At 42.5% G+C, this 27,828-nt stretch overlaps 1 protein-coding gene across 1 annotated transcript in view; it reads left to right on the top strand.

Moving 5' to 3' along the window:
- The first annotated feature begins 3,178 nt into the window (after nucleotides 1-3,178).
- The window catches only part of SLC22A2 (solute carrier family 22 member 2), a 44,857-nt gene continuing 20,207 nt past the window's right edge, over nucleotides 3,179-27,828 (top strand). Inside the window, exons 1-9 of the mRNA XM_050789221.1 lie at nucleotides 3,179-5,253; nucleotides 6,893-6,996; nucleotides 12,881-13,035; nucleotides 14,196-14,364; nucleotides 16,285-16,399; nucleotides 17,857-17,963; nucleotides 19,621-19,835; nucleotides 20,998-21,106; nucleotides 21,835-21,947. Coding sequence (XP_050645178.1) covers nucleotides 4,840-5,253; nucleotides 6,893-6,996; nucleotides 12,881-13,035; nucleotides 14,196-14,364; nucleotides 16,285-16,399; nucleotides 17,857-17,963; nucleotides 19,621-19,835; nucleotides 20,998-21,106; nucleotides 21,835-21,947 — 1,501 coding nt within the window. The 5' untranslated portion in view covers nucleotides 3,179-4,839. The remainder of the gene's footprint in view (nucleotides 5,254-6,892; nucleotides 6,997-12,880; nucleotides 13,036-14,195; nucleotides 14,365-16,284; nucleotides 16,400-17,856; nucleotides 17,964-19,620; nucleotides 19,836-20,997; nucleotides 21,107-21,834; nucleotides 21,948-27,828) is intronic.

Genomic DNA, 27,828 nt, shown 5'->3' with positions numbered 1-27,828 from the left:
GCTGTGGCCCCTACTAACACGAGACAGATTAACAAAAGAAAATCATACACATTTACCCATATTTTACAAGATGCTGGAGCCTTTAGAAGAGAAGGCCCAAAGAAACAGGGAAGTCTGAATATTTTTAAGCTTAGGTGGGTGAAGAGTGGACCGTGTGGGGAACTGTGATTGCACAAACAGGCTATGATCTAATGGCAATAAACCGAGGGAAACTTAGCAAGGTGTGCTTGTTCAGACACTTCTCTATGTCCTTGTGTCTTCAGAGATAAGGATGTTTCTTTCCTCCGCGTGTCTCAAACAGAGGTCCTATTCTGACCTGCTTCAGGAGAGAAGAACAGGGAAGGTGAGAGATCTTTCTGTCTCTGCCTCTTTTCTCAAATACCAAGGTTCTGAATTTTGGGGTGGCATGTCCTAAACCCCATTCACTAACTTGGAAGTCCAGGGCCAAACCAAATACTTTGCACTTAATTTTACATACAGTAATAATACAGCCTTTAAAAATGAATATCTGAGAAGAAAACTTAATACTTAACTGTCTGGGTCTTTTACAAAATGGTTCCCTAGAGCTCTTCAAAATTACACCCGTGAAGTCCGCTGGGTCATCTCTGTGGGTTTTGTGTTAGACTCATGCTCTGCCTTTTGAAGAACAGAGTCCAGTCCTTTTGTGATTTCTAGAGCTACAGGCTTGGTGTGAAGGCTGGGAGTGAGAGGAAAGTGGAGAGGGAACCACAGGAGGGGCGAGTTAGCCACCCTCATGCCCCCTCCTCCCCCAACAGATGCCGCCTCCTCTCATCACCAGGCTAATTCCAATTTTCTGCCTCAAAGGATATCAGCACAGAGCTATCATTTTGTGGAGAAAATAGAACCAATAAAGATAAATGAATAAAATCAGAACTACACTGATGAAGAAAGCCCAAGAAGAGTTCTAGTCAGCGCTCCTGGAAGCCTCACTCAGCAGGATGACAATAGAAATGGTTTAGAGTTGCCTTCTGCACACTGAACTCACTGAGGGATGTTAGCCCCAGCCCTGCATGAGGAGATAACTGCTGGCTCTACAGTGCACCCGGGGGATATGTCAGGCCCCAGGCTCCTCTCCTGGAGGCAAGAGATAAACCGAAACAGAGCTCAGGGCTGTCCCTGGTGGTGGTGAGAAGAGCACGTTCGCTATGTGGGGAGCTGGGGACATTTACTCTGAAAAGACAAGAGTTGGAGGTAAACAGAAGCTTCAAATATCTGAAATTCTCTGTAGGAAGGTTTTAATTTAATCTACCCGACCCCAAAAGGGAGAATAGTGTCCACATGTGTGGAAAGTTCTGGAAGATGAATCCTGTGTGCTATGAGGAAGATCTTTCCAGCAATCTGTAAAGTCCAACAACAGCCTGGGTTCAGCCAATACTGAAAGCTTTTCCGTGTAACTACTTGGGACAGGTGTTGAGGAATTGAAGTGTCAGATGGCGTTGCCTGCTGTCCTCTAAGCTGCCTTCCCTCTGGGCGGCTCTGCGATCCAGAAGTCTGGGTCAACACAAATCACCTGCCACTGTGCCTGGCCAGGAGCCCTACACCCAGCTCACCCTGTTGTGATGCAAGTGGGCAGCAGGGAGTTGAGGAAGGAGACCAAGGCATGCGGCGGATAGATGGGGTGCATGGAGGAAGAAAACAAGGGAGAAATAGAGAGGGTGACAGTGTCTCCATGAATAACGTCCAACTATTGAAGCCACTGTGCTCAGTAATAGTCCTATGTGATCTCATCCCTCAGCTCTCTGACTAAGGGATAATGGCCCTGTTACAAGAGGTATTAGAACTTGCCCAGGTGACATGGATACATTAGGGCCAGGCCGGGTTACAGTCTGGGCTCTGCTGCTCTGCTGACCCTCCCCTCTGTCCCACTGCTTTTCCATCTCAGCTGCATAGAGGATAGACAGCACCCATTATTGTGAGACAATCGATTTCGATCATTTTTGTCTCAGGTAGACATCACCTTAGCCAAGCAGGTTGCATTGACCTCAATAGAAGATATTGATTGCTAAAATCATCCTGCTTAACAAATGACCCAAAAGCCTACGTTCCATTGCTGATGGGTCTCACTGCTTCTGCCCTGTCATCCTCTAAGAACCTGATGCCTGGCTTGCCATGGGGTAGGTAGGATTCATCCATTCTAACTTCCAACCCTAAATGCCCCCTTGTCTTCTTGTGCAGGGGGCTGAGAAAATTAGTCCAGGCACAACCGGCCTTCTTCAGTGCTGCAGAGAGGGTTGTACACTGGGGCAATATTTATTTACATTGCAGAGAAACCTGATAAGAGGTTGAGAAATACTTCTGACATAAATTATAATATATTACCAGGTTATATGGATTAAATGATCAGATTATACTCCAGCCATGCTTCTGAATATGTAAGCACCCCCATAAAATAAGTGACAATTTCCCAAGATACCCGGATTCAAACTGTAGGACGTCTACCCCTCCTTTCTGTGGTTTCTTTCCCTGAGTTGCTCACTGCCCATGTGGCTTCTCCGTAGGGTCTGTCACCTAATGGGATTGATTTTTTGGCAGCTGTGCTGTGACTCATGCATCCATAGAACAATGTTGAATGACTGTGTAAATGCATTGCTGTAAGCGACCTGAGGTCTGGACTTCTCCTTATCTGATTGTTCCCTCTAAGTAATTTGTAGTGAATTTCAACGTTCTTTCCCATTGACCAGCAAAGCTCTTCTGGCCCTTACCTGGTGCCCCTTGCTCATGACGTGAAGATCTGATGTCTTGACATGTCAAGCGAGTCAAACTCAAGTGCATGTGTCTGTAAATTTCTTGTAAGAGGCAGTCAGAAGCATCTCTGGGTCCCTGAAGTGGAGTAAAGTTTGACAACCTCTGTCACTTTTTAACTCTTTAACTTGCCATCCTTCAGCTCTTTGACCGGGAACAGGTGCAGACAGAGCAGCCTTGGCTTCCGGCTCATGCACTCAAGATGCTGGCTGCGAACGGGAAGTCCCTAAACAGATCTGAGCCCCCTTCATTCAGCTCAGAGCAAACGGGGCTGGCAGCAGCCCAGGGCACCATGAAGCAGAGTGCCTCTGTGTGCCCAACACAGCCGCAGTGGAGGTCAATGGATGTCCTTGCCGGCGCCCTGCTTTTTGCTTTTTTAAGGAAATAAGAAGCCTGCAGCTGCAGCAAGGATAAAGACCCCGTGGGTCGCTCCTGTTAGACTATGCTGTTACACCCACTGACGATTCGATAGAAAAAAAGAAGGAGAAGAAGGAAAATTGGGTTAACTTTCTGGTATTTAGTTTACAGATATGTCAGCAGGCCACCTTCTCTACTTGGCAGGAAAACGATGTATTAAGGATCCTTTTGTCCACCAGGAAAGACAAATTTCCTGTGTGCCTTGCATTTAGATGCAGCAACACCATCCTAAAGAGACGCTCCTGACCTGTGAGAGCAAAAAGGGGTGATCCCTTTCTTCCTTATCCTAAGGCTCACGGCCAACACCCCTATAACAAAAGACAGGTTGACAAGAGAAAAGCATGACACATTTATTTGATCACAGTTTTACATGACACAGGAGCCTTCCGAATGAAGACCCAAAGATACAGGGAAAACTGTGGACGGCAGTATAGAACTGTGGTTGGACAAAAAGGGCAGCAGCTCATGTTCGCAGGCTGAGGGGAAAATCCAGCAAGGCCTATCTGTTCAGATCCGTCTTGGCCTCTCTGTGCAGTACTCCTTCCTCCAGGCATCGGGGACAGGACCCCTCTGGAATGTGAGTCTGGATTTCTTTACAGCCCACTGTTACACAGAAAGGCAGCAGGGAAGTTACAGTCATATTTCTAGGCTTTCTGGCTGCCTTTGGAAAAAAAAGAGTCTGGCTTCTACGTGCTGCTTTGGGGAAGAAGGATTCTCCCTTCTGTGGCTTGCCCTGGGGAAGAATGATGGGTGACAGAAGAGACAGGAGGGCAGGAGAAAGTCAGAGAGAGAGACTTTGCTTCTGAGACCTTCACCTCGGGGCATGGATTTCTGAGCCCCAACAGACCCCAACAGAAAAATCCAGGACAAAAAGACGGTGGCTTGGACGCACCTGCCTGCATTTACCCTTGACCTGTCTGCGATGTGAACACTTTACTCTTTCCCTCCAGATGGGTTGAGGGGAAGGACACTTCAGGGCTGAAATGCAGGAATACCAGATTGGAGCAAACACTTTTAAAAAGCAGAGTTATAAAATCTGGACGACATCAAAACAAGCAGCCCCGGCACGCATCCCAACGGCCCTTGTTGTAGGTTGGAGAATGAGCCCAGCAGTCAGGCCTGCAACCCACTTCGAATCTGGACCAGGGTTCTGACCCAGATCCTGATTCACATCACCCTGGGCCTTGTGGCCAAACATGTGTGTTTTCTCCATAGCCCCTTAAAGAAAAGCTGGTGGTCCGCGTGAGATAGGAGTATATTAAGTTCCTGGCTGCTCGGGGCACTACGGCAAGATGACTGCGCTGTGATATGGGCCAGAACTCAGATTCCCTGCGGTGGGACACAGAGGACGGGTTGTTTGTGCTGCTGGCGTGGAGCACCGACAAGCCTGTGGAGAACCTGTTAACAATAAACACGACAGGCATCCTGGGAGTGAGCTCAGGGCATTTGGGAAGTGCAGAAGGACATGCACCCTCCCTGGAGGGGTGCACCTTTGAAGTCAGCTGGACCAAGGAAAGGCCTGCCCTGAAGGCTGGTCACTTGCAGAGGTAAACTCCCCTCTTTGACTTCTGGCCAGGGTTTGTGCTGAGCTGGCTGCAGCCGCTCTCAGTCTCGCTCCAAGCAGGTCGGGCAGCCTTCGGTCTGCCTGCCTGCAGGATCATGACCACCACCGTGGACGATGCCCTGGAGCATGGAGGGGAGTTCCACTTTTTCCAGAAGCAAATGTTTTTCCTCTTATCTCTGCTCTCGGTTGCCTTCACGCCCATCTACGTGGGCATCGTCTTCCTGGGCTTCACCCCTGACCACCGCTGCCGGAGCCCCGGAGTGGCCGAGTTGAGTCTGCGCTGTGGCTGGAGTCCTGCAGAGGAGCTGAACTACACGGTGCCGGGCCCAGGACCTGGGGGCGAGGCCTCCGCAAGACAGTGCAGGCGCTACGAGGTGGACTGGAACCAGAGCACCCTCAGCTGCGCGGACCCCCTGGCCAGCCTGGACACCAACAGGAGCCGCCTGCCACTGGGCCCCTGCCGGGACGGCTGGTTGTACGAGACGCCTGGCTCCTCCATCGTCACCGAGGTAAGAAAGTGAGCTCAGGGCTCAGATGGAGAAGCAAATGGTGGAGCTGTTCTCAAGGAAGCAACCAGCGAAGGCCCGGCTCTTATAAACCCTGCCTGGACATGCTCTTTGGCTTCCATGTATCTTACAAAATTCTAGTTTCCAAATGAAAACATGCAGCTTCTAATTTGTCTGGAGAATAACTGTTAAAATGTCCTCAGATGCTGACAATAATGATTCTAGTTTGTGCATGTTCCTGCAGTAAGAAACAGGCAAAAGTGTATTAGGACCCCTGGAAATGTTGCCAAGATAGGGAATCTTGTGGATTCTCCTCTTTTTCTGGAAGCCTTACCTCCCTCTCTATTCTTCCATCACACAGATGCCCACACACACCCGAAAGCCTGTGGAACTCAGCTGAACTGTGCCTGACTGTGTGATGGGATGTGCTTTTCTCTCGATGCCTATTTTTTCTCTTTAATTTCCTCAGAGTGTTCATATAAAATCATTTAGGGCTGGAGATCATGCTGTGCCACTATTATTTTGTTAAAAACTGCAGATGACATCAAAAGCTATTTGTGAAGCCTCGTTCCAATAAATATACTAGAAAAAAAGACCAAAAAAAATGGAGCTTGCTTTTACTGAAAGCAAAGCAAAATAGGGGAATTAGTTTATGCTGAAAATACTGAGAGAACCAGTTGCCTAGTTTAACTTAAAATGACTGCTTGGATGATGGGAAGATATTCTGTATGAACAGATGGGTAGGTAGAGTCTAATTTGAAGGGTCTAAAGTGGTCAGATAGTTACAGGAAACGTGGCCGCTCATGGGCTTCACACCACGTAACTCCCCGAGGCTCTCTCGCATGGCCAATCTCAATCCTTCCTACAGAGACGAGGAAACTGAGGCCCCAAGCAGAGAAAAGTTTTTACCCCAGGCCACACAGTGAGTGACTTAGCAGAGTTAGCCCTAGAAGACAGGTCTCCTGACCTGGTCCAGCACCTGCTCCACCCAACCACCTCCTCTTATTCCAAATAAGAGCAAATGCAGCAGCCTTCAGCAGTCACACCTAATCCCCTTGTACTAAACAGACGGCAGGGAGATGTTAAATGACCCGACCTCCTGGTACCTGCATTGTATCACGTCCACACACCTATCTGCATGTGCATTGAAATCAGAAAGAAAAAAATAAATTTGTCTATAAGTAGAGTAATTACCCAATTTCAGCTGATTTAGCCAATGCTATAGTTTTAGCTTAATGACAAATTGCCAGATGGAAGAGCAAGCCTTTTTGTTGTGTAAAGAAAACTGAGGCTGGGCATAGTGTCTCACGCCTACAATGCCAGCATTCTGGGAGGCTGAGGTGTGAGGATCATTTGAGCCCAGGAGGTCGAGGCTGCAGTGAGCCATGATCACCACTGTACTCCAGCATGGGTGACAGAGCAAGACCCTGTCTCACCAAAAAAAAAAAAAAAAAAAAAGAGAGAGAGAAGAAGAAGAAGAAAATTGACATGATCAAGAAACAGTGGCTTATTGCCACTTAATTACACAGTTCAATTCAAGGAATATTTAATGAGTACCCTAGCTGAGTTATGTACAACAGAATCCTAATGGGATTTCATTTCCTTTCTCTCCCAACTTGGAACACATCTCCCCTGCTGGCAGTTTAACCTGGTATGTGCCAACTCCTGGATGTTGGACCTATTCCAGTCATCGGTGAATGTAGGATTCTTTATCGGTTCTATGAGCATCGGCTACATAGCAGACAGGTAGGTTGAATCACCTGTGGTGGAACTTAAACAATCCCAAAGGTTTGGAGAACATTCATATGCACCTGTCCCTGCTTGCATCCCATCCTTCCCAGGCACACAGACCACAGTCTCCTGGCCTTCCTGCTGGTGTTTTTACAATCTTAAATTTCTTCTGCCGCTTGGATAACCATGACCAATGTCTTTATTTTCAAATTATCCGGGGTCATAGACAGATGTTTCAACATTACACAGCAAGTCTTGCATGTGGGCTATGCAGAAGCTTAAAGTCCGAAGGGAGAGTAACAGATGATCTCATCCCTTTTGTAATTCCCAATTCGTTTTTTTGGCCTCATCACCATCCACCTAGCCATCAGCCTTCAGGACCTCTGAGCTCAATCCTATCCTCTGCTTGTCTCACATATGCTGGGAGCCCCCAGCACCAGGCCTGATGTAGAATCTCCCTAATACCCGTGGGATTGCAAGAGTCCTGAATTGGGTTCCTGGGGCCACATGTGACTATATGTGTGGAACCTATAACTTAAAGAAAGGGAAACAGGGTCTGTCTTCAACAAGAGGGGTAAATGTCCACCTCTGCAATGTCATTGTCCCTGGAGAGATGACAAGAGGCCTCTCTGATGAGTCTGTGTCTTCAGCATGGCAGTGTTTGTACGAATCAAGCTATTGCCGTAGCTCTTACTTATCCAGCATTTTGGAATCCCACACTCACTGTCCTGCAAGTTTCTTACAACACGCAGCTTTGCTCTCTTGATGACCAATGAGACATTTTTAGAAGTCCTCAAAAGGAAAAGGAACCAAAAAGTTTGCTTCACAGTTGATAAGCACTTTAGATAACTTGGCCATCAGGGCTAATTATTTAATATTCATGACACTGTTTATTGAGTGTTTTCCGGGACCAGGCACTGTGTTCAATATTGTGAGTAATAGTATTCCTCTTAATCAGCAATCACCTAGTGAGATAGTGATACATACATATTATTATATATAACACACAAACATATAATTATATCTAGATATAAATACATAATTATGAATTTACATGTAAAATATAAATATAAAACTGAAATAAATGGTAAAGTAAGTGTATTTTATGCTTGTTGCCCTTCCATGCCACCCCCAACTACATCTATGATATAATCCAAACCTAAGTATAATGTTAAATGCAAGTGGAACATTTTCTCTGATTGTATTATATTGTTAGGCTGAATTAAAACTTGCAAATGTGTTAAAGATTAATGATGATGGCTTAATATATCACACCCCCAAGGCACATGCACTTCACAGGGGCCAAGGGCCTACCTGGCAGCAGAAGAGAAGAGGGATAAAAGCGGAGGAGCGGGCCACGTGCACCTCATCCATCACCCACGGTTATTAATTGTCTTCTCAGCTGCCCTGGCAAGGCTCTTCCTGGGGCTTTCTGCGAGAGGCTTGCAAGGTGAAAGGGAAGGTCATTTGTTTTTATTTTTATTGCCACAGAATTGAGGATGATTCTTTAAAGATGACCCATTAAGTCAGGAGAGACACATTAACAAGGGGAGGTCCGGAGTCCATCGCACCCCTGGGCAGCTCTGGCCCTGCAGGCGTTTGCTCTCTGCACTCGCTCCTCCACCATCAGGTAGAGGTGCTAACACTCATTCCCTGGCAGGCTGTGAGTAAACAGGTGACTCAATCTTTAACCCTTGCTCAGTGGGTTAAGAAATTAGTTAATTATTCTTGTCCCACTCAACAAGTAGGAGATTGGTGATAAATCCCCACTGACAGTGCATTCCTGAGTTATAAGCCCTGGTCAATTATCCACCTTCTTAGATGATCTCATTATTTTGTACCTATTGTTGAAATCTCCTCTGTCAAGGTAAATACTCGTTATTCTTCCCCCAGAGGCCGTCTCCATGCCTTGACTTCTTTTTCTTACACCGCCTTAAGCTTGGCTGGTCATTGGCCTTCTTCTGTTCTGTGCCTGCCCACAGGAGTGAGAAGCCTAGCCTTAAGCAATGAGAAAGCTATTAGGTTTTTGTATAGTTAATGCCTACAATTTTCAGATTTTATCCAATGGGACAAGAATGTCATGGATCCCCAGTGTATTCACAGATTAAGCCAACATTAAAACACATTGTCTTCCATGAATAATTAAAAAAAACCAGTAAGGCATTATGAAAAGATTGTAAGTAAGACTAATATACCTATAACTTCCTAACCCATGATTTTGAGTATCACCTGAGACAGAAAAGCAATTCCTCACCAATTCCATGTTGTTTTTATTCTCATGAGCAATAATTATAAGTGCTATTTTTTTATTTTTTATTTTTATTTTTTGAGACAGAGTCTTGCTCTGTCACCCAGGCTGGAGTGCAGTGGTGCAATCTCAGCTCACTGCAACCTCTGCCTCCTGGGTTCAAGCAATTCTCCTGCCTCAGGCTCCCGAGTAGCTGGGATTGCAGGTGCCTACCACCACGCCCAGCTAATTTTTGTAGTAGAGACAGGGTTTCACCATGTTGGCCAGGTTGATCTCGAACTCCTGACCTTAGGTGATCTGCCCACCTCAGCCTCCCAAAGTGCTGGGATTACATGCATGAGCACTGCGCCTGGCCATAAGTGCTGTATTTAGTGTGGCATGCTTGTAAATGCTTAACAACGGTCATCTGGGAGGGAAAGTCCCAGTTTGTAGTGCTTATTGATTTCTCTGGTGTAAATATACCCACTGTGGTTCACTTAAGCCTACAAAAATGACATCATGGGAGACAGAGTTGGCTAGAAGTGTGCACCATTACACAGCATTTCCACCATGCAGATACAGTAGATGTAAATAACCTCACAAGCATAGATGGCCGAATATAGTAAAATCATTGGAAAGTGATGTTTTGCATATTACACTTGTTTTCAATATAATTTAATTATAAATGTATATAATTTAATTTTTAATAATGATTATGCTGACAATTAGCTTGCAAATTTTCCAGAAGTCTGATCATTAGCTCTCAAGAGCCAGCACCTTACTTTTCTATGTTGTGATGGAACTAGATCAAAGTGAGCTAGGAGGAGAGACTCTGGAGGCACGGCTTGGACACCAGACCAAATTGAGGACTAGCTAAAACAGATCCCAGGCAGGAGCAGCTTTGCATAGACATGCCCACCAGTGTACCATGTCAGTTTACTATTGTCATGGCAACATGGCAATCACCATCCCCTTTTAATGGCAATGACTTTACCACCCAGAAGTTACCACCCTTTTCCTAGAAATTTCTGTATAAGCCATCCCTTAATTTGCATATAATTAAAAGTGGATTGCATATAACTAAATTTATAATTTAAGCTATAATTAAAATTTATAATGTAAATTAATTTGCATATAATTAAAAATAAATATGAGTACAGAATAGCCTCCTCTGAGCTGCTATTCCAGGCACACTGCCTATGGAATATCCCTGCTTCACAAGGAGCAGAGGTGCTGCTGCTATACATTGCAGCTTCAATAAAAATTGCTATTTAACAACACCAGCTTGCCCTTAAATTCTTTCCTGGGCAAATCCAAGAACCCTCCCGGGCTAAGCCCCAATTTTGGTGGCTGCCTGTCCTGCATCGAAAGCAGAATTAAAGTCCCAGTGGGTTGCAGTCAAACTTAGCCAACTATATGTGATCTTCCAAAACAAGTTCACCACTGATTACTGTGTGCCAGTCACTTTATTGGGCATCCTCATTTGTTATATTTCATTTAGGATCACAAGATTTTTTAAAGTAGATTTCATGATCCATAATTTACAATGGGTGAAGAAACTGAGGCTCCGTGTGATTAATGCACTGCTTCCCAAATGTTAAGGTGCATATAAATCTCCTGGGGATCTTGCTAAAATTCAGATTCTGATCCAGCAGATCTGGGTGGGCCTGAAATTCTGTATTTCTAACCAGCCCCCGGGTGATGCTGTTCCCAAGCCCATGCTAATAGTCCTCAGCCACGTTCTGAGTAGCAAGTAGCTAAAAGACTTACCAAGCCAGCAGTATGGGGAGTCCACCCTTCCTCTCCTGTTTCATCTGATTGTTTTTCGTTTAACCATTTAAATAGCCCTGCTGAGGGGTAGGAGGAGTCTCAAATCTCTATCCCAGATTCCCCAAATGTATTCTAGCCATGCCTTACTGTTGTTTTAAGTAGCATTGCTTCCCTATGTGGAACATGTTCCCAGTGAAGTTTTTCCACATCACGGATATGATTTTCTGGCTCTGAGTTTCACATGATGAATATTCCCTCTCATCACCTAAAAGATTTTGTCTATCTACATGGAGCACTACTGTGGTATTCTATTGTGTGCCTGGAGCAGTTTTGGAAGTTGAAGTACCACCATTTGAGTCAATGTTTATAGATTATATACTCTTTGAGGGTAAAGGAAGGGGTTTGGGTAGGAGAATGTGGGAAGAAAAGCTAAAAAATTAAGTTGAGATGTGACTTTGGAAGGCTTTGAATTAGAGGCCAAGAGGTTGTATATTTACAGTGGGGAACCATTGACTGAGAATTAAGAAATTACATGGTTACCTAGGTGATGGGTTGATAGGCACACCAAACCACCATGGCACACATTTACCTATGTAACAAACCTGCACATCCTGCACATGTACCCCAGAACTAAAAATAAAAATTTTTTAAAAACGAAATTACATGGTCAAGACAGAGTTTTAAGACTTATGAAATTTACTAGTTAACACTAATTACCAATGTGACTGCTTAACCTTTAAATTTCATATTTAAAATGTTACTGTTCCAAAATAATTATTAATAATGTGGATTATTTTGAAATGGTTAGTATTTGACACCTTCACTAGAATATAGTTGCATAATAATAAAGGCATCCATTAAACAATGTTTATCCACCATTAAAATGAGCAATCCTAATAACAAAAAGCTGTCCTTCCAATTGAAGTGGAAAAACAAAGATAAAACAAACATTGTTTTCTATGAAGAATTTTTTAAAATATCCACTAAGGGGATTAGGGTGTCTTTTACAAGAAAACTAGGACATGGTGAAAATAACAGTACGGGGCCCCAAGTCAACTCTCTGAGCTGAGCCAGCTTTGCAAACAGAAGGAAGAAAGGAAGGAAGGGGTCAGAGGCAGGCTATGTGCCAAGCTCCTTACCTGTAACATCTCACTTAATCCTCTTTTCAGCTGGGTCAGATGGGTCTTTTCCAGATGAAGACATTGAACATGGTTGAATAGGTTGCCCAACATCATAGTAAGTAGGAAGGTCATGATTAAACCCAGGTTGCCAATTCTTTTCCTCTATTCTATGTACTGGGACAACTTTCCAAATCCCTAAACTGAAGAAACCTACATCTCCCAAATCTGATGTGTGGAACCTGTCTTCCCAGCGTGCTCCAAACAGAGGCCGTCATAGGATAGTAACATGTGTGGCACCAAAGACAATTTTCACAAAGCCTAAAAGCAGTGTTGAAAAAGAAAGGGGGGAAATACTGAACACTGAATTTTGTTTTCAAAGCAAAAACATTCTTGGGTGGATAATTGGTTGAAACTGTTAGTGCAAAGGCCGCAGCTCACATGACGATGTAAGACCTAGATAGGACCATAGGATATTCAGCACGGGATGGCCTGGAAGAATTACTCTTTCCCTGAATACCTACCACAGTGTGGGACTGAGAAAGTACTTGAACCTGGGGTGAATGGGGCTTATCCTGCTGAAAACTTACACATAGTGTCCTGATGAAAAGTGCTACATGGACCTGGAGTCACAGATTCCCTTTGTGGCTATCAGTCTGTGCCTCCTGAATTCACAAAATTAACTTCTGATTTTGTTTAGATTTCCATAACTTCCATGCATTTTCATGGAATCTTCGCAAATCAAAATTAATTTGATTCCCTCTCTTTGTTTTTCTTCCTGCAGGTTTGGCCGTAAGCTCTGCCTCCTAACTACAATCCTCATAAATGCTGCATCTGGAGTTCTCATGGCCATTTCCCCAACCTATACATGGATGTTAATTTTTCGCTTAATCCAAGGACTGGTCAGCAAAGCAAGCTGGTTAATAGGCTTCATCCTGAGTAAGAATGTTTGTGCTTGCAGCTGTGAGAACAAAGCCACCTCGCTGCCAAAATAGAGTCAGGTGCGGGGGTGGCATGCAGAAAAAGGGGCATAGCTTCAAGACAATATTGCGAGTTTTTTTTATTTCTATATCAAAAGAATTTCTAAAAGCATATCAACTCATTCAGCATTCTTCCTTATAAAGAGAAAAATGAAGGCCGAAAGGGTAAACATAATGACACCCAGATTCTTATATAACTTTTTTGGAATTTTTGTTTTCTGTACCCTGGAGTATTGGGTAGAAAGAAAATCCATCCAACCAGACCTATTCATAAATAAGATTCAATGATGAGAGACATAGTCAATTTATAAAGGACTTTAATACTTTGCAAAAATCTATTCTAGTAAACTACAATTACCCTCAACTTACACACAAGGAAACTGAAAACACAAGTACTGTAGTCAACCCGGGTTACTCAGCCAGCCATTTATAGGACCAGGAATATAACTTATATCCTATTCCTTAGTAGCCAGAGTTACAGTTAAGTTCCATATACTATAAGAGAATATTTGACTTCTAACAGCATAGCATCTTTATAGCAATATTCTCACTATGGCTGATACCAATGGGTTGAACCACCAGCTTGTAAAATTCCCTAGCATGTAAAACCAGTTCCTGCAACCCAGCACTAGCTGATTCCAGCCCTCTGCTAAGGTACCAAGCCATTTATGCAAATAAACAAATAGGACTTGCAAGATAAATGTTAAACCCATGAAAGAGAACAAGTTATACTCAGGTGTTCATTTAAATAAAAATCATCAACAGTCTAAATTTAATGTTTGATTTATTTGTTCAGGTCTTGAGTTACTACTCTAGGTCAAAATCTTGCATGTATCTGAAATACAATTGCATCATCGAAATTATAAATCAAATGTGTTTGCTTATGTTGGCAGGCCTTTCATCTTATCTCCAATGGGACTGTTAGATTTATTAATTAGTAAAATAGCAATAGTTATAACAAAATAAAAACCAAAAAACACTTAAAAATATTCAGAGAGTTGTATAGAATATTCTCAAATTTGTCTATATTTTTGAGGTTGACGTTCTAGTTTCCTGATAGCTGGACAGCCAACTCATTATTGTATTGAATTACACTAACCATTTGAATTATCTCTGCAGTTACAGAATTTGTTGGGCGGAGCTATCGGAGAACAGTGGGGATTTTTTACCAAGCTGCCTTTACAGTTGGGCTCCTGATGCTAGCTGGTGTGGCTTACGCACTTCCTCACTGGAGGTGGTTGCAGTTCACAGTTACTCTGCCCAACTTCTGCTTCTTGCTCTATTACTGGTAAGTCCATTTGGAATAAAAAGGAAAGAAATCAAAGTATTTTATTTTGCTAAAAAGGTTACCTTCCTTAATGCATACTGTCTTTCTGATTCTGAGATTGCTTTCACTCTCCAGACCCATTTCACAAAGAGCCCAATTCCATGTTTCAGGAATAAAAATCATCAGCTTCACCTGTCTCTCCCTCTGTAAATCAAATGTCCTTTCTCTTTGGGCTTAAAGTTTTTATGACCTGGATCTTACATTTCCACATGATTTATCTGGTGTTTAAATTAGCTTCTGGCAGCTGTGGTACAATTTGGGCAGTAGGCCCTTTGAAGAGACTGAAAATATCACTAGTACGATTCTCTCCCTCCTCAGAGGAAACTTTAGGGTGGAGAAAGCAGAGCATGGCACTTGTGTCACCATTTCCCAATACTCATGCTCAAGGCAGACATCTCCAGTGAATCACAGTGTTCTTCATCCCAGATAAGGCCAACACGACACTCCAGACAGAGCATACCAATCAATCAGAGTTACCCAGGCAAGTAAAATATATTTGTCATCTCTGCCCAAGGGAAACGCATGGGAAATACCAGAAACTATTAGAAACCCCTAACGTGAGAGTATGTGAAATAAAGCAAAGGAGATACTGGATTATCAGACCAAATCTCTCTCCCATGCCACAACCCATTTATGTAGTTCCTCCTGGATTTACCTACTTGTTCTTCCCATGGCTGTCTTGTCTGAGAATTAAACATCTCAACTCTTTCCAGGACGCCTGTTTCTTATCCAAAAGCCAATAAAACTCTCTGTCTTACCAGCTCAGACTGCAGTGACAAAATGCCATGGACCGGGTATTTAAAAACATATTGCCCATAGTTCTGGAGGCTGGGAAGTCTAAGATCCAGGTGCTGGCAGATTTGTTCCTAATGGGAGCCCACTTCCTGGCTTGCAGACATCCCACTTGTGGGCCCCCACATGGTGGAGAAAAAATAACACTCTAGTCTTTCTTCCTCTTCTTATAAGGACATCTGGGGGCCCCACTCTCCAGACCTCAGCTGAACTTAATTACCTCCCAAAGGCCCAACTCCAAATTGCACACTGTGGGTGAGGGCATTAGTGCATGAACTTCAGGGTGGACAGAGACATTCAGTCCATTACACCCTGAGAGTGACCCTTCCTGCTCTCTCCATTACACTTCCACAAAAACATCCATTCCAAATTCCTTTTAAGCCCTGCCTCTCAGAGCAGCTTCTCTCCCAGAGTGGTGATCCCAACTGGGGCCTTCCTACATTTACACCGTAACTGCCACAACAGCGGCCCTATCGCCTCCTTTCTCCAGTTTCTCCTCCCCCTGAACCTCCACCCTGAACTCATTCACCCTGAACTCAGCTGCTCAGAGTTCCCTCCAGACACAGGGTCAATGGTTCTAGTCTTGCTCAAAAACCTGCAAGAGCTCCCCAAGCCCTGCTACATCAAGCTCAGACTATAAAGTCTGGCTTTTCAGTTATCTCACCATCTGACCTCAAATGCTTATCTCATTCCTTTGGGAAATTGAGGATAATACATATACATACTTGCTCCCCATCCCTACAATGGTTTGCATACTCCAGCATCTAGTCCTTGACCCCTCTGCCAGTTCTCAGGCCTTTGCAAAGCCCAGGACCACCCTGAGGGACCTGCCTCTCCTCCTTGCAACAGGAGCTGGATGTTCAGTGGCACCCTGCTTTGCAGCTTGCTTCCTGTGTTTCTGCTTAGAAATCCCTGAGGAGGGATTTAGCATTTGAGGGAGGAAAGAATAACATATGCCCCTACACGAGTATTATTTTCTTTGGAGATCCAACTGTATTAACATCCTCAGAGAAATTTGATTATTAAAAAATGGGGGATGGGGTAAGGAGGATTCAGTAAGATTTGCCCTCTGCTCACCTTGTACCCTAGGTGCATACCTGAGTCTCCCAGGTGGCTGATCTCCCAGAATAAGAATGCTGAAGCCATGAGAATCTTTAAGCACATCGCAAAGAAAAATGGAAAATCTCTACCTGCCTCCCTTCAGGTGAGCCAGGGCCTTAGGTATCAAATCAAGGGACGGAGAAAAGGGAGGCTCTGGTAAGATTCATGCATGCCAGTGATCTCAGCGGGGAACCATGGAAGCGCCCACCCCCTTGCATTTTGGCTTACCTGTAGCGGAATGCAATAGAGAATTTTATGTAGTAGGATTTGTGGTTCTGTGGGAGAATATTTCAAACAGATGGAAAACATCAAACTAAAACAGAACCAGAAATCATTTAAAGGTCAGCTGAGTAGCTTCTGTCTTGTGCAACTTACACCTTCACCAGTCTCCTATGCCCAGGTGCCCAGCACCCCCCTCATCTGCATATTCACCATCCTCAGGTCAGATTCTTAGATCAGTAAAGCAGTTCTTTAAACACACATGATTTCTTAGAATTTTAAACACTTTGGATAGAAATTGCCAAGCTAATTTTTGTATTTTTGGTAGAGACAAAGTTTCGCCATGTTGGCTAGACTCGAACTCCTGACCTCAGGTGATTCACCCACCTCGGCCTCTCAAAATGCTGGGATTACAGGCATGAGCCATCACACCAGGCTCCAAAGCTTTTAAGCAATCCCCTGCCTTCTTAAACAGAATCCAGTTACAGAGGTGTTCGTTACCTGTGTTTATTGTTTGCCTTTAGTAGATCTCACCACGTTGACCTCAAACCTTTTCATTCCACAGGGGGTAGAAAAGAGAAGATTAAGCTTATTAGAAAATAGGCCAGGTATGATGGCTCACGCCTGTAATGCCATCACTTTGGGAGGTGGAGACAAGTAGATCACCTGAGGTTGGGAGCTCGAGACCAACCTGGCCAACATGGCGAAATCCCATCTCTACTAAACGTACAAAAATTGGTCGGGTGCAGTGGCTCATGCCTGCAATCCCAGCACTTTGAGAGGCCGAGGCGGGCGGATCACTATGTCAGGAGTTCGAGACCAGCCTGGCCAACATGGTGAAACCCTGTCTCTACTAAAAATACAAAAATGAGCTGGGCGTGGTGGCAGGTGCCTGTAATCCCAGCTACTCAAGAGGGTGAGGCAGAAGAATTGCTTGAACCCAGGAGGCAGAAGTTGCAGTGAGCCAAGATCACGCCACTGTACTCCAGCCTGGGCAATAGAGCAAGACTCTGTCTCGGGGAAAAAAAAAATAGCTGGGCGTTGTGGCGCATTCGTGTAATCCCAGCTACTCGGGAGGCTGTGGCAGAGGATTGCTTGAACCCAGGAGGTGGAGGTTGCAGTGAGCCGAGATTGCGCCACTGAACTCTAGCCCGGGCAAGAGGCACCGTCTCAAAAAAAAAAAAAGAAAGATGAAATGAGACACAGTATGGAGAGTGCTGGCTGTAGTGCTGGGCATGAGATGGGTGCTCAGGATGGGTAAGGAATTACTGTTATTCCCTATGTGACCCAGTGACACTAGCATTAAATATACAAAGCCATCCTTTCTATTCCTTTTCTTAGCGCCTGAGACTTGAAGAGGAAACTGGCAAGAAACTGAATCCTTCATTTCTTGACTTGGTCAGAACTCCTCAGATAAGGAAACATACTTTGATATTGATGTACAACTGGTAAGGAATATTTTTCACTTTGAAATGCCTCCAAATTCTTTTAATCACAATCATTCATATTAAGGAAGGAAAGAAAACAGGACTTCATCCCAGTATTAACGCCGACGGCGGGCAGAAATGTGGCTTGTGTCTGGTAGGTTTTCCTGACCGTGTTTTTCTCGGGCAAATATTAAGATCGGCGTAGTCCCCAAGCACAGATCAAAGCAATGGCAACCTCGGCTTCACACTGGAATCATCTGGGAGCTTACAAAGTACCAAAGCTAAAACCCCCGGAAATGCTGATTTAATTGTTCTAAGGTAGGGCTTGGAAACCAGTTTTTTAATACTCCAGGTGATTCTAATGCATAGCCCAAATAGAGAACTATTGGTATAACTTAATTGGTGATGAATGTAGATCTCTATTGTAGCACAGAGCTGGCAAAAAAAAAAAAAAAGTGTGGGTGGGATTGCCTTTTCTTTCCTTTTTTCTTTTCTACCTGGAGAAAAAATAAATTTCTGAACAAGAATAATTCCCAAGAGTAATTCCAGTGGCTTCACAGCCCAGTGACTTGATCTTTATTGTGTTTGCTATCTACAGGCTGCTCTCAGAGCTTCGAGCCATGCTTTCTCTAGTGGGGAATGCATCTTTTCAGGGCACATTGGATCTCCCAGGCAAATGGAGATTTACAATCACTGACAAAAGCAAAGCTCATCAGGAATTAATTTAGCAACCTTTACAATAGTGCGTAAGAGAGGCAGCTTTGAAATTCGGCCTCATTATCCTTCTTTCCTTTTCTGAGTAATCGTGACTTTTGTTGATTATCCTCATATTTTCCATTATATATAAAGACCATTTTTAGTTAATAAACTAGAAACATTGTCCAAATGTTGTTCGTATCAGGCCAGAAGAGAAGTCATCAAGAAGGGAAGCTATACTCACTTGGTCTTCTGGTTTCCTAAAATTTGAATTAAGTAGTCAGTTCTTTTGATCCCAACTGCACTAGAGTACCCCAAAGAGAGAAATAATTCACAACTACTAATAACTTGATATAGTTTTACTAAATAAATCATTCCATTGGCCAGGCACAGTGGCTCACACCTGTAATCCCAGCACTTTAGGAGGCCAAGGCCGGCAGATCACATGAAGCCAGGAGTTCAAGACCAGCTTGGCTAACATGGCAAAATCCCATGTCTGCTAGAAATACAAAAATTAGCAGGTGGTGCACGTCTGTAATCCCAACTACTAGAGAGGCTGAGGCAGGGGAATAACTTGAATCTGAAAGGTAGAGTTTTTAGTGAGCCGAGATCTTACCACTGCGTTCCAGCCTGGGCAACAGAGTGACTCTGTCAAAAATAAATAAATAAAATAAAAGATAAAATAAATCATTCCATTAAGACATTCTTCTTGGTTTTCAATTTGTCCAGGAAACATTATTGTAATTTCTAATTATTTCTAACTATTCTAATTTCTTTCCTTCTCTTGGTTCTTGGAAACCACCCAGCCACAGCCAGCCACTGAAGTGGATCAGAGATTATAAAAGCAGTGGGATGGGGGACTAGCAAGGAGATGATCACAGGGAAAGGTGACCTACAATCCACATTATTTTTCCAGAAGCCTCTCTTTCTTAGTGCCCTGTGTTTGGTGCTTGACTTGACCTGAATTCTCCTCTTTGCTCAGGTTCACGAGCTCTGTACTCTACCAGGGCCTCATCATGCACATGGGCCTTGCAGGGGACAATATCTACCTGGAATTCTTCTACTCTGCCCTGGTTGAATTCCCAGCTGCCTTCATGGTCATCCTCACCATCGACCGCATCGGCCGCCGTTACCCTTGGGCTGCATCAAATATAGTTGCAGGGGCAGCCTGTCTGGCCTCAGGTTTTATCCCTGGTGGTAAGTTTCAGACCAAGTTGGAGTATTATCTCCAAGACCCTGGAGAAAGGGAGTGTCACAGCCCATTGATAGGAAAACCATGTAATTTGTCATCCAAATCAATTTGGAAAGACAAATTGGAGGGTAGTATCTGGGACCCTTCCAAGTAAATTCACATGGCCAGCCTCCCTTTAGGAAAAATTGCACCCAGTCGTTCCTTGATGTGATGTAACAAGAGAGACTCTAGAGCCCCATGCTGCAGGCCACCAAGATGACCTGGAGCAGACAGCATAGGCCTTGGGAAAGCAGGCCCAGGTCAAGGTCTTACTCCAGCACTTCCCAGGTGTTAATTAGGGGACTCTCTTGACCTCCCTGCATCAACCTGCAGAATAAATGAGAAAAATGTAAGTAAATGCCATCCATAAACAACTATTCAGTTCCTTGTTTTCTTTTTAAAATGCTTTCTCAATGAAGGGGAACAAACACCTGTATAAGAGAATCCTTTTAGCAATATGGAGCTTCGTTTGAATCCTTTTGTTATTAGCAGTTGTTTAAATGTGCCCATATTTTGCTCTTTCTTTGACTTTTATAAAGTTGGCCCAGCTTTGGAAACTGGTATAACTCCATTGTCATTAGCAACTGAGGTCTAAAGTTAAGAGAACACAGAGGATTTTAGGGCAGTGAAATTATTCCATATAACACTAAAATAGTAGATACAGGTCATTATGCATTTGTCCAAACCCACAGGAAATGTACCACCAAGAGTGAACCCTAATGCCAACTATGGATTTGGGGTGATTATCGTTGCCACTGAAGGTTCATCAAGTAACAAACATACCACTCTGTGGAAAATGTTGATGATGGGCGGCGACGGGGGGAATGCATGTGTGGGGGCAGAGGTTATGTGGGAAATCTCTGTACCTTCCTCTCCATTTTGCTATGAACCTAAAACTGCTCTAAAAAAAACCATCTTTTTAAAAAAAGAGAGAATTAGCATTGTGTCTGAGGTTAAGATGGACAAATGTGAGAATCTGCTGACATTAACATGAGCCTATAGAAGAAGTCTTTTTTTTCTTGTCCCATTCTGGGATGGGGAATTTCTCCTTACAGTCCCACTCTGGAACATTGTCTGAAAATGAAGAATCATCTGTGTATAGATAAGTACTGTGCTTTTCCCTCTCAGATCTACAATGGCTAAGAATTATTGTCTCATGCTTGGGAAGAATGGGGATCACAATGGCCTATGAGATAGTCTGCCTGGTCAATGCTGAACTGTACCCCACATTCATTAGGTGAGTGCATTTTCCTTAGAATGAAGAGGATGGGTGGGACATTTGTTCATTGGCTGGAACCACCACAAGTGCAGACAAAGGACATCTTACCTTCAAAACACAGTATAAGGGAAGGTGAGAACATGTAAAGGTCCAGCCAGGCCCAGCAGTTCACCTCTCACACTTACAGGCTTGGGTAAAATACAGAGGCCATGGTGAGAACAGAAAATTGAATTGCAAGACAGGGATTTCCCAGTGGCTACAGAGGAGATTGATGTGGAACAGCACAAACAGATCCATAGAAACAGCTTAGGGAAGCTAGGTGATGGAAGTAAAAAGAAACAATTGCTCCTCCCACCATTAAAAAAAATCTGAAAGTTTATACAAAACAAGAATGACAGAATATGAATGGAATTATGTGTATATATATATATATATATATACACACACACACACATAATATTATGCATTGAAAATAATGTGAATGTTTTTTTAAACTCTTGAAAATTTTATTTTTGTTTTGTTTTTTTATTTCAATAGGTTTTTGGGAAACAGGTGGTATATGGTTATATGAATAAGTTCTTCAGTGGTGATTTCTGAGATTTTGGTGCACACCTGTCACCTGAGCAGTGTACACTATAGCTCTCGAACATTTTAATGATTTGAGGAAGTGTTTACTCAGGGTTGGGTGGGAGAGAACTACTGCACTGTGATAAGTTAACAAGTTAAATCAGTTTCTTGCATTCTAGGAATCTTGGCGTCCACGTCTGTTCCTCAATGTGTGACATTGGTGGCATCATCACGCCATTCCTGGTCTACCGGCTTACTAACATCTGGCTTGAGCTCCCACTGATGGTTTTTGGTAAGAAATCTTCATAGATACCTTTAAATGAAAACTTATTTTTCTAGAGACCTTCACTTCTCTTCTACCTCATTCAAAACAGGTGTCACACCTATTAGTAACTACTAATTACTACTCATAGTAGTAATGATGTGTCTGTGGCTTGCGTTCTTCCCAGGCATGCCTAGTAATTAGTAATGTTATTAATATTAGTAATACTAATCCATAATACTAGTTCAGTATTTGTAATATTATCAGTCATTACTAATACTCAAGTATGGGACTCCAGCCATAGAGGCAGAACATTGAAGAGATGAATGAGAAGGAAGAAAGTTTCCCAGCAGCAGGCCCCTAACTCTCTCTCTGCTGATTTCCACCCTTCCTGAGGTCTCTGTCAAAGAGTTAATTCCTCCATGCACCAGAGGTGATAAAACACAAAGCCCTTTTACTTCTTACTTCAGATAAAGGGGTTAAAATTTTGCAAAAGGCAATTTCAAAACCCAGAGGAAATAAAGACCCACATTAAGAAAATGCACCAGCATAATGGAGCACATCTGTCGATGGACCTGGAGCGATTAGATTTCAGGAGCGTCACACAGCACTTCCCTTCTGCTACTGCCAGCAGGAACACACCAGCACTGAGCCTTCTCTGGTTGACTGGAACACCTCAATGCACCCATTTCAGTCTCCTTTGACACCCATTCCGAGCTGCTTTTAATTTGAATATGTGATGCTTTTTCCCATGGGCATATAGCACTCAATTTAGGGGAAGAGAAGAAGAGATTTCACTCTCAGATGTACACGAGGGTGTAAAGGGAAAGGAAATTTAAAACTCTCAGGACCCCCAAAATCCTTATGCAAAAGGGAAGACTAAGCCTGGAGGCTGAGTCATGCAACACCCTCTTCCAGATGAATAGCTGTTACAGCATTATACATCATGCCTCAGTTACCTACAAAGGACTACCCCTGCAGATCATTCACAAGTAAATTCTTTGCTGGTCTCCCATAGACAAGAATTTTAGGTCTATAATTTAAGCTTAGCTTCTAAAATTGAAGTCTGCTGATTCCACACTGATAATGTTGATTCCAAGCTTATCTCCCAATGTACTGGATAAAGACAAGATCAGTCATTCCTCCACCTACCCAGAGAGGCCTGCATAATTGATTCTTTTTTTACTCTCATTTTCTCTTCAAACATTCACCTTATCATATGTGAAAGTCAACTTAACTGGGCACTAAAGTTTCACAAGAATGGAACCATTCCTTTATGGCCTACCTGCCCCTCTCCCTACCTGCCTCCCTACTTTAAGGAAATGTATAAATACCAACTTCCTGAAAGCCTCTTTGTAAAAATAGCTACAGATGTGTCTGTGGCTCATGGTTTTCAGGGACATGCCCTAAAGCTGACTTAATAAACCTCGACTGATTGGAACATTTTCCTCAGTCACTCATTTCACTTATCAGGGGAAGCTCCTACCACTTCACTAAGGCTGCACAATGCCCCACACAGCTACCTTGCTCATTCCTTTTCTTCCCCTTCTTCTCACAGAATTCGTGAGGGGGAAATTTTTCCACTGCTCTAGATCTGCCAGCAAAAGTTCCAAACCACTGATAGAACTTACCCGCAAAACAGATCCAATGAATTCCTCCATGATCCAGTTTAACAACAATAAGATGGCCAAAGTTGACAGAGCACAAGCTGTCTATCCTGAGATAACTTGGCCACAGAGTAGCTGGTGCTTCTCCTGAGACTTATGTGACCCCTATTTCTTTCTCCCTCAACACTGGTTAAGGAACCTATCCTCAGAACCCTCTTGTCATTGTGAGGAGGTGCACATCACACCCTCTGTCCTCCTTCCTGCCATGGAGGAAGTTAGAGACCACTCAATCTTGGCCACTCCCTTAGGTGGATAGTGGGTGACCAATGGGTCAGGAGGACATTTCTGGATAGTAGATGGTTACTTCGTTACCGGAAAGGGGTCCTGACCCAGACTCCAAGAGGGGGTTCTTTGATCTTGCACAAGAAACAATTTGAGGTCAATCCATAGAGTTAAATGAAAGCAAGTTTATTAAGAAAGTAAAGGAATAAAGAATGGCTACTCCGCAGGCAGGGCAGCCCTGAGGGCTACTTGTTGCCCATTTTTATGGTTATTTCTTAATTATATGCTAAACAAAGGGTAGATTATTCATGAGTTTCCCCTGTTTAGATCATGTAGGGTAACTTCCTGATGTTGCCATGACATTTGTAAACTGTCATGGCACTGGTGGGAGTGTAGAAGTGAGGACAACCAGAGGTCACTCACATTGCCATCTTGGTTTTGGTGGGTTGTAGCCAGCTTTTTCATTGCAGCCTGTTTGATCAGCAAGGTCTCTATGACCTGTATCTTGTGCCAACTTCCTATCTCATTGTGTGATTTAGAATGCCTAACTGTCTGGGAATGCAGCCCTGTAAGTCTCAGCCTTATTTTACCCAGTCCTTCTTCAAGATAAAGTTGCTCTGGTTCAAACACCTCTGAGATTCCCCCCCTCCCTTTTGTAAGAGAACTCTTAATCTTAATGGTTGCAGAGAGATGAAGATCCATCTTCTGTAACTTTTTCATGATGATTAAGGGTGATGATATTTCTGATTAACTGTTAGGGTCTCTTGTATTCAGGGTAGAGAGGAGTTCAGTCAGAAAGCATCAGTATGGTGAGGGACATTCATAACTTTGAGTTCTGACAAAAAGTGATATCTGAAAGATTAATAAGAGTTTAAGAAAATATTTGGTAAACTTATCCTGCACAATCCTTTGTATATTCCTAAACAAAGAGTATGATGGCAATATATTCCACAACAGTAAAGAAAAATAAGCAAAATTATCCCAAGCACACTAAACTAGAAGGCTTTCCATGAACCTGGCAATTGTTAAAACCATGCTGATATGGGGTCAGTACCTGATTCCAATGTGCCCAGAATTAGAACACTGATCCAGATTTTTATATTAGCCAGCCGTCTTGTTTCTTCTGATTTGCAGGAATCATTGGTTGGAATGAGCAGGGTCACTCTAAACGGCAGGAATAAAAAGCTTAAAACAGCTTATGAGACTAGAATATAAGAACAGGTATACCATTGTTCTTGAAACATAATATTTCTCTCTCCAGTTTCCCATTTTTGCTACAGACAAATCATGGTAAGACTGATTTGCTTTATTGTACTTGGCCTGATTATTTGTATAAAATGTAGCAAAAAAAAAAATTATTTTTCACATGGGCTTTTAAAATTGGCTTTGAGAAAACTTTGTTCTGTAAAAGGAATCACAGATAAGACTTTTTTTTTTTTTTCAAAGCCAAACCCAGCCATGGGTTTGTACCCTCTAATACCAATAAGTTGAGTAAATTCCTCTCCTCTTGAGGTCCCCAGATAACTCGGGCTCCTGGGTCTGTCAGAAAGTGACATTTTTTACTTACCACAGGTCAGGAACCCTGTACAGGGACTATGTAGACAAGGTATGATGTCAGTTTTCCCAAAGAGCTTTTATTGGCTCTACAAATTGAGTTTGATTTCTTAAAAGAAAGCACAACATTCCAGTCAAAGTCTTGGTAAAAATAACCAGTTTCTCCAACTGTGTCCTGTTGCAAAAGAAAACAGATTCTTATTGCACTTATGCAAATAACTATAGTGCCATAAGTTAAGAGTATGCACAAATAATTTCCAAATTCTGGAGAAATCAGGTAGAGAGAACCAAATGTGCTCCAAAGTTTTTCACAGGAATATACTTGACTTAAATGTTACAAGCTGTAAATATTAATAGCTCAAAAGAAAAGTTTCCTTGACTCTGAAAAACAAAACAAAGGATCAGCAACGTTTTAAGCAAAAAGTTAGAAAAGATTACTTCAGTCTTCCATTAATTCAGTCCATGCAGTTAACTCCTGGTTCGTTTGATATACATGAACATTTCACCTCTCTGTGAGAGTCCTGAAAGTATTTTCTTCTATTCTAATGTCACATCTCCAAAGTTATCAGAAACCTGCATTCAAGAATACATGTTAAAGCCCTATAGTTGATTATAAAACCACCTTTTGAAGAGTATCAACAGAAGACAACAATTGTCTGTGGCTGGCAAAGTCTTAGGGCAGCCACAGTCAAAAACACAATTGACAAAGAAATATGTTACTTCTGTGGCACACATTAATTTAACATAGCAATTACAATTATTATTGATAATGTACACTGAGGATCTCCCCATAAATGCCATTAGCTATCCCCAAAACTATATTTCCTACCTATAATTTTTCCTACCTATAATTCTGATAGGAGTTTCACATAATTTTGGAACACATACCATTAATATATTTATACAAATAGAACCCAAAGGTAGCTAAACACCATTTTATATTTGACAATGCTTCCTGTATGACTTTTATACTACATAAGTCAAATTTCACTTTTACATTAGTGTACTATTAATGTTAAACCTTTGTAGACATATCTACCCAATTTTAATGTTTGACCATAAGGTAGGTTCCTCATAAACCTTTTATAACTCTTTATAAATTTTTTATTAAAGAGCAGATCTGTGCTCTAAGAAAAACCTACTGTGCTTTTATTCTAATATTCAATTTATGGAAAAACTGAATGATACCCCTTTAACTTAAGCCAATATATTCACACACAAAATTTCTTTTACATGACTAATTTTTCACAAATCTTCTACTACTTGTTCAAACCTTCAGCTTTATCATATTTAACTTTAAACAATCCTTTAACACTTTAATCTAGGCAGAAAAAGCCATATTTCCATGACTTCTTATAATCCTTTACCAAAAATACATTTCACTTTTTTTACACACCTAGCATGTGCAACTGTTTTTATTTTCCAAAGATTACTTAAGTCACATGAACTAAAAAGTATTACACTTTTTACTTTTCTGCCAAAAATATTTGACTTAAGCTCTTATTATTTTTAAACCTATTAAAGCTCTTTCCTATCATACACACAACACATATAAATTCACAGACAGAAGAAGAGTCAGTACTTGTAAGATTTTTCATTTGCTACTTTAAGTTTCTCTTCAAAGTATGCAGCTTCTAGGGCCTATTAAGCAGGCACAGCTGAAAGGCAAAAACAGGTTTCCCAAAATTAACGGTCTCATTTTTATACCATATCCTGTATCCCAAAAAGAGGAAATCTGCCCATTTGTCATGGGAATCTTATCTCTCAGTGAGGAATGGGGATATTTTCATAACTTCTAGGTGGCCAAGAGCATGCTTTTCTGATCTAAACTTGCAAAGAGCTGAAGATCTCCCCATAACTGCCATTAGCTATCCCCAAAACTATGTTTCCTACCTAGTCACACATCAAAGCTCTCTCATAATGTGTAGTAATTTCTAATACCCTCCAAGTCAAAAACATCAGATAATGCAATGAAAAACGGAACAGAGCCTTAGATTTTGAGAAAGATCTATCCACTTTAATTCCTGGGGCTTTATGAGGAAAACAAAGGTTTTTTCCAAAAGGGGGTCTGTGACATCTCCTCTGTTTTTCCCAAGGAGTTCCAGGCTGTTAGAGCTTGAATAAACTGACTTTTAACCATAGCACTCAAATCCTTTTAAATCTCTTATTACCCAACTTTAGCCATGTCAAACAGCCAATAGTTTTGTTCTCAGAGAAAGGAAATTTCAAGATGGTTTGTGGAGAGGAAGAGAATTAACCAGTGGTAAAGGTTATACAGATTTTAAACCAGAAAGGATTCATTCCCTAAGTCAGTATTGAACCCTGGGCCACCATTGTAAAATGGTGAAGCCTTAGCTATTGAGCTACAGCATTGGTTGGTTTCCATTGTTCTTCCCAGAAGGACTTCAGAGCAGCCAATTCTGAGCTTGCAAAGGCTTTTAACTGCTCAAGATAATTTTTAGGGATAA

Source organism: Macaca thibetana, chromosome 4 (assembly GCF_024542745.1).
Source record: "Macaca thibetana thibetana isolate TM-01 chromosome 4, ASM2454274v1, whole genome shotgun sequence".
Taxonomy (NCBI): Eukaryota; Metazoa; Chordata; class Mammalia; order Primates; family Cercopithecidae; genus Macaca; species Macaca thibetana.
The sequence above is the reverse complement of the archived record's forward strand: the minus strand, read 5'-3'. Positions and strand labels throughout refer to the sequence as shown.